General features: G+C 41.1%; 1 protein-coding gene across 1 annotated transcript in view; it reads left to right on the top strand.

The window, feature by feature from the left end:
- The first annotated feature begins 279 nt into the window (after positions 1-279).
- Positions 280-15177, top strand: part of COL3A1 (collagen type III alpha 1 chain) — a 49916-nt gene continuing 35018 nt past the window's right edge. Inside the window, exon 1 of the mRNA XM_032190534.1 lies at positions 280-604. Within this exon, the coding sequence (XP_032046425.1) occupies positions 526-604 (79 nt within the window). The 5' untranslated portion in view covers positions 280-525. The remainder of the gene's footprint in view (positions 605-15177) is intronic.

The following is a 15177-nucleotide window of genomic DNA, read 5'->3' as shown; positions in this document are numbered from 1 at the left end:
TGGGTGTCACATCAGGTACTCACCTTTCATCTTTGCTAGGAATCACTAAGAATTAAAAATTGTGTTTGGGTTGTATGACTTCTGATTTGCATGAAAAATGCTTTGCCCTGGGCAGGCTGCTGCTGGGCTTCTTTTTTTCCCGTCCATACATTTCGCACGCAGCGCACACTAACTGTGCGTATATAGGCTCGGTGCGCGCTTCACACATGCACAAAAGCTCCAGATGTGCTGTGTATCTTGTTTAGTTGACTTTATTCTTCTGTAAAGCCAAGAGAAATATTAATCATTCATTTACTGTTAGGGGATGGGTCTTCTTCTCATATTTCAGTAAAGGGGGTGGAAAAGTAAAGTAAGCCAATTTTTTTCCTATTTAAGGCCAAAGCTGGGGAATGCTTGTGGCTGAGTTCTGTACATGGCCCGGTGCTGGAAGGGCAGGGAACGACCGATGTTGCTACTTTGAATAGATTTTTCTTTCCCCCCCATTTTTTCTTTTTGCACAGAGAGTCTCATGTCTAATATTTAGACATGATGAGCTTTGTGCAAAAAGTAACTTTGCTCATTCTTGCCGTGTTTCAACCCTCAGTTATTTTGGCACAACAGGACGGTGAGTAATTCAAGCTTCTTATGATTTAATGTTCTTGTTTTATTTTTTATTTTTACCAATCACTTAATAGCTGGTAAGAAACGCGTACTGACAGACCTCACCAGAACATTTTTCCTTCACTAATCCAGCAGTAAAGACAGCAAATGCTGAAGCTGAAAGCTGCAGGAGCATGCATTACCCTCCCAAAGTTGCTCTTCGCTTTGCTGTTTGCCGGTGGCTAAGGGGACTGTGCAGTGCTCGCTGCTGTGCTGCATTTCTTCTTGTTCTTACTTGTTTTCCTATTACAGACACTGGAGAGTTTTTTGACTGTTTCCTTTAACTCTTGGAATAGCGTTTCAACTGCTGGCTGGGTGCTGTCTGGAAGTTATTTGTCACAAGCAATAAGTCTGCTTCCAGCTTTGTATCTGGACCGCTCCTTTGTACTTGCTTGTTTCCCCACAGCAGCATGGGGCTTTGTTTAAACAATTTGTGCAGGGAAAACAGCCTGAGAAATTCTCCTCAGCTCTGATGAAACAGCTTTTAAGAGCAACATATGAAAAATATGTCAGCGTGAGGGGTTTTTCCTTTGACATAAAGCAGGGGGGGTGACTGAATTCCCCTAACCACGATGGTTTCTGTCGTGCATCTGCAGGCTGCTTTGGTCCCTCCTGGGACTGAGCAGCGACTGGCAGTGTCTGTGAGTGCCTGAGAGTGCTTGTGTGTGTGTCTGCCGGACAGCAAGTGAGCGTGGAACTTGGAGAGAGGAAAAAAATCCTTCATATAGAATAATTCAGCTTACTAGGAAGATAAGTGTGGTATGGTGATTTAAGTTAAACATTCCCAAGTGCATCTGACCTTTTTTGGATGTGTCCTGGTCCTGCTTGCTAGGCAGTTGAGATCAGACCTTCCTTACGATAAAGCGTATTTCTTTCTTGTAAATATAAAAGATTTGCAATGTATTTATTCCTGTACTAGGGCAACAAATAACTTTACAAATCACTGAATAAGTGCCGGCCAGTTACACTGCAGCAAAGGAGAGCCAAATGCCTTTAAAGCCACACCCTACCCGTCTGTCTGCTGCAAATCAGGAAAACAGCTAGCCAGCTGATATCAAGCCTATCTGCCTAAGCCTGGCTGGAAAGCAGGAGCTTGCCATGAGCCCAGCAGCCGGCTGTGGCAGCCAGGTAGCACTGCCTGCAGCAGCAGCACGCCCAGCACCAGCCCACCTCGCCACGCGTGGGCACGGGTGAGGCACTGCACGGCAGCTGGAATTCTGTAGAGATGAAATGTGGTGTGCTGCAGACTGAGGCTTTGCTATTTCTGCTTTTCCAGCATATATGCTGTGCTTCAGTAACCCTCAGTGATGGCAATATGGGAAAATTTGAGCTAACACATGCTGTGAGTTCTTTCTCTGCTTACAGCAACAAACACTATACATATATAATTTGCATTAAATATTTGTAATACATTTCCTCTCTCTCTCTCTCTCTTCAGAGGGTTAAGGAATGTCCAATATAAAAAGAACAAACATTGGTTTTATTTCTCCCAATAAACTGAGGCCAGGTCTCTTTCCTTCCCTCTGGTTGCTTCCCTGGACGTTTCTGAAGTGCAACACATATTTGACTCAAGAGATGGTAAATCTGGGGTTAGAAGAACAATATACAAACGAAGTGTGAGGGAGTATTCTCGTTTCTCTGCCACATTCCTGTTTCATGGTGTAGTAACATTTCCTTCCTGGGCTCCCTTCCATACTACTTACAGAGATGCAGTTACACAGAGAGATTGATAAAATGCAAGTTAGCCTTTCATATATCCAGTAATATCCTCTCCTTGGAATGCTCCTTTCCACACTGCTCAGTTTGCTTTTCTCACAGGGAAAGAGATAATTGAAGTTGCTGGTTATTAGCATTGCGAATCTGTGTGCAGGGCAGTGATGGACGGGGAAGCCAAATTTTCCAGGATTCAAAAGAGAATTTCCAGACATGCTAAAATGCTCTCTCTTGTCAAGAAAAATGTTTATATGGTTAGTATCAAATGTAAGTCAATATAAAATTTTCCTTAAGAAAGCCTGCCAGTAGACAAGACTTGGCAAGATATTAAGGAAACTGCTCAGTATATACGAAGCTTAGGATAGTCAGACGTACCTCTGGGCTATGTGTTTCTTTGTATGGCTATAATAACTAGGAATGGAGGTTTGAGTACAGCCTCAGGTTGAACTTCTTCAAAAGCCTGGGCTCTGGATGTTGTGGAATAAGAAATTTTCTGGGACTTCCAAGAAGAAAAGCTGAGTACCCTGGTAATCCGTTTCAGCCTGTAAACGAAGTCAGCTTGAGACAATTCAGGTTTCCTGATGTGTGCTGACAGTCGTGGTGTAAGGAGCTGCCAAGCCCTGAGCGTGTGCAGTATGAAATGCCTCCTGGTGACTGACAGCTGGCCTTCAGGTAGATGGGACACATTCCAGAAAGGTGTATTCATTTCCACCACCTGCAGGCACCTTTGCACCCTGCATGCTAAGCTACCAAATAGCAAAAGAACTCTGAAAACAACTTCAGGAAAGAAATCCATCCTCTACCCAGCCCACATGACTTGTACACTTGTGTAGTCTTCAGGCAGTTCATCTTGTCTAACTTGGGTTAGTAGAGTCAGTACAGACAGCAACTTCCAGAAGACAGCTTTAATTTTAGCTAGACTGGCTGGAGGTACTTGGCAATGTACGCTGGCTACACAGGAAGCACATGCACAGCCCTGCTCATGTCGGGGCCAAAAGCAAGCTGAGATGGACCTGGGCCTGCCTCAGCTGTATCTGAGATGAGTAAAGGCCGTCACGTGGAGCGTGACACTTCTCATATGTACACCCAGCAGTCCACGAGGGACTTTCCTGAGGTCACCGGGAGAACACTGCTGCTCTAAAAGCAGGGTGCAAGCAGAGACAGAAACCCATTGTTTTTATTCCAACTAGATTTTTTCTCTCATGTAATTTAGTGTTTTCATTGTAATGTATTATCTTGGATGTCCGGTCAGGAAGTTCATTTCTGAGATAATAACTGGATCTTAAAATATCACTGGGAAGACTTATTGACCTTTCCTATTAGTTCGAATTCCAAGTTACGGTTTTAAAATGAAGGAGGCTTTAGGGGGCAACATGTAAAGAACTCTTTATGCCGAGTACTGATTTCTGATTAAAATACCCAGAAAGAAAGGATGATATTTTAGGAACACTTGTTAATAGGTTGATTGAACTATTTTGCTTTCTTCTTTTAGTTGGAAGGGATTAGATGGGCAATGGAATAGACAGGTACTGCTCAGCTGCATTGGTACTTCCAGACTGGCATTTTTAGCACTTAGCTATATGCAACATTACAAGTATTCCTTTTTGTTGTTGTTGTTGATAAATTCGCTAGTTTAAGGGTAATGTTAATGATAGTCAGAACTATCATTCCTGAAAGGTTATGGTAACACAAGAAAAACCTCCTCCAGATTTTTGAAGGTAAACACAGGCAATGTATATGTGGTACACTTACTGTGTGTTAACATATAATTGCATACTCTTAGCTCATCTAAACCTATAGAAGGTACAGTAGGTCAGGGGTCTAGTGCTCTTCTTCTATTTCTCCCAACTAGTTTATAGCAGACAATGTTCTGCTTAGGAAAGTTGATACATCCCTTTCTGGTTTGGAAAAATCATGCTAAACGAAAGCCTGGGGAATCCACCCTCTCTAAACATTATATATATGTCCTTGGAAATATGTCAAATTTCATAAACACATTTCAGATCACACATCCCTGGAAGACATTAGACTTAGGAAAATGAGACCATTAAATATCCTTTTCATTATTTTCCATATTTGTTTTTGATTTGAGACCAAGTCTACACAGACTGCATTTTTAAAGGAGGAGGGGGAGTTGGAAACCTCTCTTGCTTTATTACAGGGAGAAAAGGCAGAGGTAGAAGGGTGTTGACTCTGGCACTGATGTTATTGGTGATGTCTCAGAGTCATTACATTTGCTCCCTTCTTTGTGTTGCAGGTTACAAACTGGTCTTATTTCCTCTTCCAGCTTCTGCCAAAATTTTGAGGATTGAAATAGGCAGGCAAAGTGTCACTTGCAGAGTCACACTTGATGCCAGCTTTACACAGCAGCTGAGTGTTAGCTTTAATTAATGCTACTGAAGAGAAAGAAATGAATTAATTACTATTATTTTATCAGCCTGGCTGATAAAGCAAGCTGACATGGATCTACTAGTTATTGTCCCGATTATGTGCTAATGTTGTTCATTCCTTGTTTAGATCAGAAATGTGCAGAAAATCGGACATACCTAGCTTTGCAAATGGGAAAGCTTGCTGTAGATCAGTAACAGCAGTGATACAGACAGTCACCTAGCATTTTGGATCAAAAGCCATCTCTTCAGAGTTGAAAGGTTCAGCCTACCAGTAGGGGGAAACAACAAGAAAGTGTGCTTCCCCAGGCTAGCCAATGGCCTGAAAGCTACATTGCTCGATGCTCTTATGGCAGGTTAGCAGTTTGGAGAAAAGCACAAGGCACAGCTGCTGTAACAGTTGCATGTTTTAATTTGTCACTTAGAAGTAATGAGTCCTCAAAACCCACAGAACTGGAAATTAGCGCAATTGTCATGTCCATTAATACTCCAGAGTGTGTTATGCTTTAGTCATGCTTAAGCAACAAGGCAAAAGATCTCAGCTGAGAAAAGGAAAGCTATTGGTAATAGGAAATACATGTTGTTAGCAACATTGTTGGGTTTGAAGTAACTAGATTAGATTCCCAGTTCACCGCAGAAATTGGATGTGATAGAACAAAATTCAATTCAATTGTTGGCAATGCCCAGAAACTAAAGCTCAAACTTGAAAAGGACAGAATAAAATCCTTTCTAATTCAACACAAAAACCTGAGGTAGCTTGATAAATTGTACTTGTACAACCTTAAAGTGGCTTAGGGTTCAGTACCTATCACCTACCTGTACGCTTACAGTTTAAGACTTTCTGGGTTTGATTTTTGGCAGTCAGGTAAATAACCTTTAACCCAAGGTGGAACAAAAAGGAAGTTATTTTAGTGTCATCGTTTTACCTTGAAGTAGCTGCTACAATACTTTACCAACTTGTCCCTCCTTCAATACATCCATGAAGTCTTGTGCACATGGAGATCTGGGCATGGATGTGATTCCTTCTTCAGGGGTAATGCACAAAGAGAGCTATTGTGTCCCTGTTCCTCTGGAAGAGGCTGTTGAGGGAGGTGTAGATGGGTGCAGAAGAGTGTGCTCCAGCCCCAGCCCTCCACATGCTACTCATCTCCAGACAGGCAGGGACCCAAGGGACCGGTCCCAGAGAGAAGGTTGTCTGGGGCCATGCTGCTCATGGTGATGTTCTCTCAGTTACAGACTGCATGGTGACTCACTGCAGTTCTCTCCCAGGACCATGCTGTTAACAGACAGTGCTCTGGCTTAGTAACTGTTGTGGGATGGCTACTCCTGTATGGAGTTTCTTTCTTCCATTGAATCTTTTGATGCACAGGGGTTGTGAAGCTTTGCTTTCTGTCCTCTCTGTGGTTTCTCTGACAAGAGGTGCTTTGTGCCTGCAAAATCTAGAAGGAATCCCCACAGAATTTTCCGAGCCTTCTCCATTTAGCCCAGTCCAGACACTTTGCATTTCAGGCAAATAAGAGTCCCATGCATAACTGTTGGGACAGTGTCATTAATATTTCTCACATTGCTTGACGCTGCATAATAGCTTCAAAGATTAACCCTTACTTTACTCCTGGTTGTGGCTACCGGACTGATATTCACAGACATTAAAAAATAGAGTATTTGTAACACCTTACAGGAGTCAGAAAGTCTCTTCTGTAAGTATAATAGAGAGGTGTGCTTATTCTGTCTTGAATGCCAGAAGGGTGCAAGGAGGAATGAGTTCCATTGCTGGCAATAACCAATACATCTTTTACACAAAGGCACAGAACATTGTACATCACATTTATACTTTTAGACAACCATTTCTCTTTCCCATCTTGTAGTGCATAGCAAAGGTTCTCCCCATTTTGCTTGAGAAAAGCTGCCCTAGTTCCAACCGCTATTTATTTATTTCCACTTCAGACCCAATATCCTCATCTCTGAGTGTGCAAAGTTGAAGTCTCTGCCTGCTTCTTGTCAAAATTACAATGGAAAACATGATATAACCCCCTCCAACAACAATCGTTTGTTGGCTTTAGTTTGGATAAACTTCAACTCTGGGACTTCTGGCTTTGTTTAGTGAAAGGACAGCAGAAGAGATTCCTTTCAGATTAACTAAGAGTGCTTCCATTTTCCCTCATTTACGTCAACCCCTTCATTTAAACATGAACTATCAGGATGAGAATGGAAGCGGTACCTCATTTAACAATGTCTGCACAGTTTTCTCTTTCTTGGAATCACACAAATAGTCCATGAAGAGATGGCTGTCAGGGAAGAGAAAGCATGCACAGGACATTGAACAGGAAGAACGTGAAGATAACTAGAAGATGCATGGTTTAAAGTTGAATGTGTTGTGTTATTTTGGAAGCCCAGGGCTTCTCTAACAGTTAAAGGGGGGTGACATTTGTAAATTTAAGACTAGCTGACTTTGTACAAGAATGGCCTGCAGCATAAGCCAGAGGAACACAAAGCTATCCATAGCCAAAGGAGACCAATCCCTGTCTGCTGCTGCTTTTCTCTCTCAGTTAACGTGCATCCCACCCCACAGGGTGGCACAGGCAACTCTGCTCTTCTGCCAGGACAGCCAAAGGTCTGCTTCCATGTGGAAAACTTCTGTGGGCTACTATGGTGGCTTCAGGGTCTGTGTTAGTCCCAGCCTCAGCACTGCGAAGGGCAGTGGAACCCAGGAACAACACAAGCATGGTTGCAGCAGTAGATATCAAAGGATGATCTGTGTCTGGAAACTACTTCCCACAGCAATTCAACACTGGCAGTTCTTGGAAAATTTCTGGACATAATTATTTCCCACTGAAATTCATGCCCAGTGCCCAGGCATCAGCAGGCCATCTGCTGTAAACCTCTATTTTCCCTCTCTTCTTTCCCATCCCCTTTCTGCTTCTGCTTCTTTTTCTCTCTCTTTTCCTTCTCTCCATTTTCTTTTAGGAAAAGAAGCAAGAGCAAAGTTGCAGCTCCTTTTTCAAACAGACACGAGAGAAACAATTGCTCGCTTGGATACAGCTAATGGAAAATATGGGCAGCATCACTCATTATTCCTTTGATGTTCAGGATAATAGCCACACTGAGCATCAAAGGAGAATGAATTTCATCCCCCATGTTTTTCTTCAGTTATAAGCAGTGAAAATAGCCTTCATATTATCTTGGAAAACACTTCTGCGTTCACGAGAGGCTCTTTTAAAAATTTATATTTTTTTCTGGGCTTGGCTTTAAATCTGCTGTATGTTGCTAGCTCGTTTCCCTGCAGAGCAGTAGTCATTCTGTGCCAGTTGTTTAAGAGAGGAATGTTCTAGTGAAAGCAAACAATAGGCTGTGTGGTGGGAATTGCAAATCTTTGAAAAGAGTAATTGAAATCTGCTCAGATAGTTGCAAGATTTTTTTGTGCAATGTTCTGAGCCTGTTGGTGGCTTTGCAGTTGGCAGGGTGGTCCTCTCATTAGAGCACTTTTTTTTTTTTTTTTTTTTTGCATAGACAGAATAGCATAAATATGGAGGGAAAAAAAATAGAAAAAAAAAAAAAAAAAAAAAAAAGAGGAGATTAAATCCAACCAATTCTTTTGCTGCTAGAGTAGCTGCAAGGAGAAATAGTGGCGTAAACTTCTTTCAGTGAAAAGGAGGAAAAAAAAAAAAAAAGAGGACAGAGCCTCTTCATTTATCAGGTTTCCTCTGGCTTAAGCTCTTTCACTCATACCTTTTAAGGACTCCAACAGATTAACTGGTGCATCTGGCTGTGTCTGCTCAGGATGTTACAGCCCTCCTCTGCTCTGGGGAGCTGCCTCTCCTCGCTCCATGCCAGCTGGCACTGCGGCTGCGTGGGGCTGGGCGAGCAGGATGTGTGCGAGGGGCCAGGCAGGCACCGTAGTAAGCGATACTGCTCAACTCTTGTAAGAACAAAAGTCAGCTCTGGCCTTGCAGGTGCTTTGCTATGCCTAAAGTGTGGCCTTCACCTGACAAGGGCTCTAGTTTGGAAGATGCTTAGGCCTTTAGAAAATAGGTGGTGAAGTTGGAAGTGTCTTCAGTACCCTGAGAAAACCCTTGCAATACTGGCTGTAGTAGCCTTAGCAAGTTGACAATAAGAACATCGTGCTCAGTGTACAAATAGCCAATTAATGTCCTCTATGAGAATCAAATACTGCCATCTGTATCCAGCAAACTGTCCAGAATGGCTGTGAGGTGAATTGGTACAAATTGGAATGAGGAGTGAATGAATACAAATCCTTTTGCAGATGAAACTAGGCTAATGATGTTCTAGGCATTCAGAAATGCCTGCTGCATTTTGTTTTTCCCCTGACCTTGTGGATTGCAAATACTTTTAATTTATTGTCAAAGACATGATTCTTTTCTGTGGACTATATGCCAGAGTTCTTTAATCCATCACTGGAATATGAAATACAAGAACCAAAGCCTTCATTTACTTCCAAATTCTGAAATTACAGGGAAATCAATAAAACTGTACAGGGAGTTATGTGAGTGTAGAATTTGACCCCCTGCTGTTTTACTCATCTCTGATGCAAATCCACTACGGCCACAGAGCTATAAGAGGGCTGACTTTGCCCAAACTATCTGAAAATATAAATGTTATTACCATATGTAATACACTGTACTATAACATTTCCCATCTGTTCCAGTCTCAGGAGAGAAGTATTGAATCAAGCTGGTCTCTTCCAAGGAAAAGCAGAGAAATGGCATTGCATAAAGTCATTAGCCCTCTCACTGAGCTAAGGGGGAAGAGAAGATCATGGGCAGCTTAAAACTTTAATTATCTGGAAAAAAAAAAAAAAAAAAAAAAAAAAAAAAAAAAAAAAAAAGTTGTTTTAATTGCAAACTTAGGCAGCGAAAAGGAAAACCTGGTTGCACAGCCTGGACAACTTGCTCATACACAATAACTTTCCCAGATTTTCTTTATTCTTCCCAGAGCAGGCCTATGGCAAGAATGGTGCAAAGAATCCTTCAGCATTATAAACGATTTTTGATCCTGGTCAAAAACAGAAATGCAGAAGAGAATGTCTTGTGTCTTGGAGATACACCTTCACCTTGGGTGATTTTTATCTCTCTGATAGAATGGTGGATTTTGGTAATTTTTTCCACTTACTTAATCCTAGTAGTATTGAACATGAAGCTATTGCTCTCTTTTAGAAAAATGCTAGGCCAATTTTTGATGAGATTAAATTGAGATTAGCTTGACACTTGAACTCTGACCATACAAGCATTCATTGACTGCCCAAAGAGTGGGCAGGATGCATGTTTAAAGAAACCAATAAATCCATAAATTCACATCAGACCTTGAATTTATGTGAGCTTCCATCTGATTGCAGACTTAGACATGGGTCTTTGTGCCATTTGGCATCCTTCGCTCTAAAGACAAGGAGCACATCAAAACAAATTACTGCAGAGCAGTGAGAATTTGTACCAGCACTGCAACTGAATGTCCACAGGTAAACTGACTGCAGCCTGCTGCTTATTTTTAGAGTGACACCAAATGGCACAAAAGGTGATGTGCAAAAAACATTTTAATATAAGAACAGAGAGGATGGAAAAACCTCATAGGAGTTTTACCAGTAATGGTAAGAATGACTGAGAAATTATGCAATGGCCCTCCCAAAGACTCTGACTGCACTGAATTAAGATGAAATTTTTACTTGCTGCGTGCCGTCCTCTAAAGCAAACAGTTCATCTTGTCAAAATGCTCGGTAAAAGCCCAGTAAAATCAAGGGAGTTTCTGATCAGATGCTGATTACCCTTGATCAGGAATGAATGATACATATTGCAGATTATAGCAAAACAAGTCTACCTCTACTTAAAATACAGGTTAAAATGTAATTGGTTGAGTTGACTTTGGAAAGGAAATCCAAGAATAGCATCCCAATACAAATGGTCAAATAAATGAGAAATACAAATATTTCTCTGTTACAAAAAACAACAAAAAAAAAAAAAAAAAACAAAAAAAAACATGCATGTAGGCCATGAAGTTGTCAAGAAATAGCTAACAACAGAATTGTTTCTTGTGGCTATTGGGTGGTTTTCCCAAAACAACTCTTACCGATCCAGAAACAGGAAAGAAACGATTCTCAGGACAACCTTAAGAAAGAAAATTATTGACTGAACAACACAAACTAAACCAATTTGTTTTCCTGTTAAGAGCTTTGAAACAAGAAATCTGTTCTGCCATTGTCCTCCCTGCCATCCTGCAGCTGAAGGCATTGGGACTGTTGAGCAACAGTGTCCCTGATGGGATGTTGCTTGTGTCTGTTTCAAAGCAAGGCGTCCGTGGCAGGGTAACCTTTAGCAGTTGCATGGAGAACATCATTCAAGGATGTCACCACGTGAGACCGAATAGAGAAACATAAATGTTGAACACAGGGCACTGTGACGGTCCCAGTCCCTTCAGATCACATCACCTTCGAGAAGAGCAGCAGCCTTCAGAAGATACGGGAGAAAAGTTGGAGCCCTTAACATCAATCAAACTCTGAAATATTAGGAAAGAGCTATAACCTGTGAGGAAAATAAAGGCATTTTGAGTTTTACTTGGTCACATATTATGCCCATAAGGATATTGTTTGCCAAGTGTTTCACAAATTTCTAAATGCCACAGAAAGGTTGCAGCATTTGGAGCTTACAAAGAATGACGGACACAAGCAGTGATTTGCTTAAAACACAAATACTTTTTTGTACATGTGCAGGCCTGTTTGTTTGTTTGTTTGTTTGTTTTTCCCCTGTTTTGTTATGTGACAGACTAGGTGGGTCTCAGAGCAGGGACAGTCTGGCTACATGGCATAATGGACCTTTGCTTGAGAATCCAGCCTTCTCTATACATCGCCAGTGAAACAGAGAGAGTTTCCTTTCTCCAACACCTCTGACGTAAAAGTACAGCATTATGGTTTACCAGCATTATTTTATGCTGCTTTCTCTTCCTTGCTCTGCAGCTGAATAAAGAGGAAAAGGGCTGGGAGTGGAGTAGTGGCACTGTCCAAATGCCAGCTTTTTTGGCAGATGATCATCCCTAGAAGCTTTGCTTTCAGTTTAAAATTCTTATCTGCTGTGAAACTTTGGAAATCTGGGAACCATTCGGTTGCACTCCCATCCTATTGCACCCAGTAACAGCTCTTTCTTCTGCAGGCAATAGAGAAGTAAAGAATTTTTAAGACGACACCTCTCTGATTTTTCACAGGCTGCAGTTGGTGTTTTGTCAATGGAGGTTTCATCCCTGAGGCTTCCATTCACCCACACAGGCAGTACAAAATTCACCAGCTGTTTTAGGACAATTCCAGATGAGAAAATGTCTGCAGGCTCAGCAGTTTAAAAAACATGTAATTAACCTACTGTTTTTCTTATATTTCTGCCTGAACTACTTCAAGCTTTTCGAGTACTCAGCACTTACCTTGCTGGAGTCCACATGGGCAGAGCAGGCCTGTCTGGCTCAGCAAGCCGATTAGTTGATGAGGAGAGTCCATTTGTTTCCATTAGTGATCACACCATGGAATGAGCATGTTTGATTTTGTTATAAACACCACCTTAATACCAGACAGCAAGGCCAAACCACTTGCTTTGAGGTAGACACTGGCATTAATTTTCTGCTCAGTAGATGGAAAGCAGGGTTGCTTCAGGAGCTGGGATGGATTCCTCGGGCTTCTTCAGCATAGGGAAGAACAGGGCATTTCCACTGAAAATGAACTTTGTCCTTGTAAATTGGCCTCTTGATGAATAACATATAAAGTCTTGCTGGAATATACAATAAATAGATGCATTTAGCCTAGAATAAATGCAAAGATACTTTCTGAAGTAGTCATACAGTAAAGCAAATAACCCAAACCAGGTCAGTGTAAGAAAGCATAAGCTTTGTACAATTAAAAGTCCCTCCCTGTCTCCAGCAGGCTTTGGATCCAGTTAAATTTAAGGGTAAGGACTCCTTCATTTCAGCCCATTAGGCTTGACTAGATCCAAGGTAAATAAATGCAAAACTTTTGCCTGACTGGTGGTGGTGGTGGTCACCAGATTCTTAGAGACCAAAGCTCCTCAGCTCTGCTGGCATTTGGGCTCTGCGAGTTTGCCACTAACGCAATAGCTGGTCATCTGCTTCGTCCAAAGTGGAAAAGCCTGTGTTTTTGGAGGACACTGTTAGGAGATTTTTTTCTGTTTGCCGCATAAATGTGGTCAAGTCATGATCACAGCACTTCCACAGGTACAAAGCCAAACGCGAGTAGAAAGCAGGTCAGCTTCTCAGGTCATAGCACTTGCTAACAGATTTCCCTGTGTCAATGCTTATGTAATGTATGACATCTGTCATCCTCCAGGCCTAAAATGACCGTATTTGCTTCCTCCTCTACCTATCTGGGCTCCTTAATGTTCCACTCTTAATGTTCACTCTCCTTCAAGACAGAATGATGATTTTCCTTTCAGCTCTGCCTGAGTTGCCTGCTTCCATATACAACTGATAATCTGCTCATAAAATGGTAAATAACTCAGAACCAGCATATCACAAAGACTGTTACCATTTTTTTCTCCTCCTTTTTTTAGGCTTGCCCAGAGAAATACCACTCACAGCAAAATACAGAAATATTTTAAAATGTGAATGCTCAGTAAAAGGCATAAAAGCCAAGTTATTCAGGCTTTCAGATACTCTATAAAATTAATGACTTTTAAAATTTATCATAGATTGACACAGCTCCCAACAAGCCATCACAATAATTGTCAGAGAAACAAAGCTTTCCAGAGCTGCTGCATTCAGGGCTTTCAGGAGCAGAATAAGATTTTGCATTGCCTTAGGCCAACACTATTCATTTCTAATATATTTTTTAAATCTTGGCTAATATATATGTTCAGGAATCCATCAGAAAAGCTGGTTAAGGCAAGTATGCGACTGTTTTACCACAAGTCTAGGAGCAGGCAAGTCAGCTTTTTTATGGCCTTATGCTTCCTATATGTTGCTTGCCAGTGCTTTAGCACAAATCAGCTTTCCAAAGCATTTCAGAGCTAACATTTAATGTTTATGAGCAATGCAAAATGCATTATGTCATAACATGCTGACACATGGATCTACATCTGAGCACAGAGGGGGTGTCTTGAATGGACTAAGTCTTCCCAGATGCAAGTTTCCTTTGGAAATCTGTTTAATACTTTCATTCTGCCAAAGGCCACAACGATTTTCATTGCAACTCTCCTAGCTTATTTCTTAATTCATTTAATAATGTCCAGAAAGTTAGAAGCAAATATGAATGTCATTACATCCAGATGGTTTCAAGCTTTATTTCTTCTTTCTTCCTGTTAAATGATGCCATCTACTGCAGAAAAACTGAATGGCAACCTTGTAAGAACAGAAATCCGCTTTCTTTCTTTTTTTTTTCCTGTACTTGAGTCATTTAAGTGTACATTACATGTACACATAATAACAGGATTACATTCTTCTAGATCTGAGTAATGGCATTTTTATTTAATAATTCTATGCAAAACTGTGTTTTGCCCTAAGCTAAACAAAACTGGTCTCTTCCCTTGCTCATGATGTTTGTAAATGAGAAGGACATTTTACCCTGTGGAGGTGGAAAGTGTGTAAGTTGAGGTGATGCTGAGTACATTGCTGTAGAGCAGATTCGTGCCCAGCCATGCTTTCAGGAGCACGTCCATCTACCTACTTTTTTATGGACAGCAAGCTCTAGTCTTCCTAGTAGCTTTGAATTTATTCTACTGCATGCAATATAATGCCTTCTGGGTCTTCTTGTATACAGTGAGCCACTCACTCATACACTGAGCTATTCAGCTTCTGGCACTTCTAATTCAGGTTGATTGGTTGGTTGGTTTGTTTTTTTTTTATGAGTCATTAGATCACACACACACACATACAAAAAAAAAAAAAAAAGAAAGAAAAAAAAAGATTTCATTTGTAATGCTGCTCTTGTTTTCTTGTTTTGTAAAGTACTTTTCAGCCTTCTTGTTTATTGGGAAGCATTTCTAATTTGTCTTGTCAAGTTTGGTGGTTTTTTTATTTGTTTGTTTTCAACACAGTGAATTATTGGTTTCTTCGAGGAGGAAAATGTTTCTTAGAGAGACAGTCAGCTATTAATCAAGCAGAAAATCAGTTTATTTACCTGAGACACTGATGTGATTATGCAGGATGAGAGCTGGGAAACCGAGCAACTATTTAGAAACTAAATCTAGCCTGAGAGACTAATGATGGATGTCTGGATCCTACTCTGAAATAAATATTACACTCCTTATCAGATATAGTGGCTGTTAAATGTCGTCCTCTGAAGCAGCACCTGATGCTGTGACCCTATGTCCTGGAAATAAGACATTCTTCACCATCTCTCAGTCAGGAGGTCCTGGTGGGCTTCCCCTTTGTCCTCCTGTTTGAGCCCAGTTAAAGTATGAGTATGATGACATGAACTTCATGGGTGACACAGAGGGAAAAG

This window comes from Aythya fuligula, chromosome 6 (genome assembly GCF_009819795.1).
Source record: "Aythya fuligula isolate bAytFul2 chromosome 6, bAytFul2.pri, whole genome shotgun sequence".
NCBI lineage: Eukaryota > Metazoa > Chordata > Aves > Anseriformes > Anatidae > Aythya > Aythya fuligula.
Note: the sequence above shows the minus strand (reverse complement) of the source record. Positions and strands in the feature narration are given on the sequence as shown.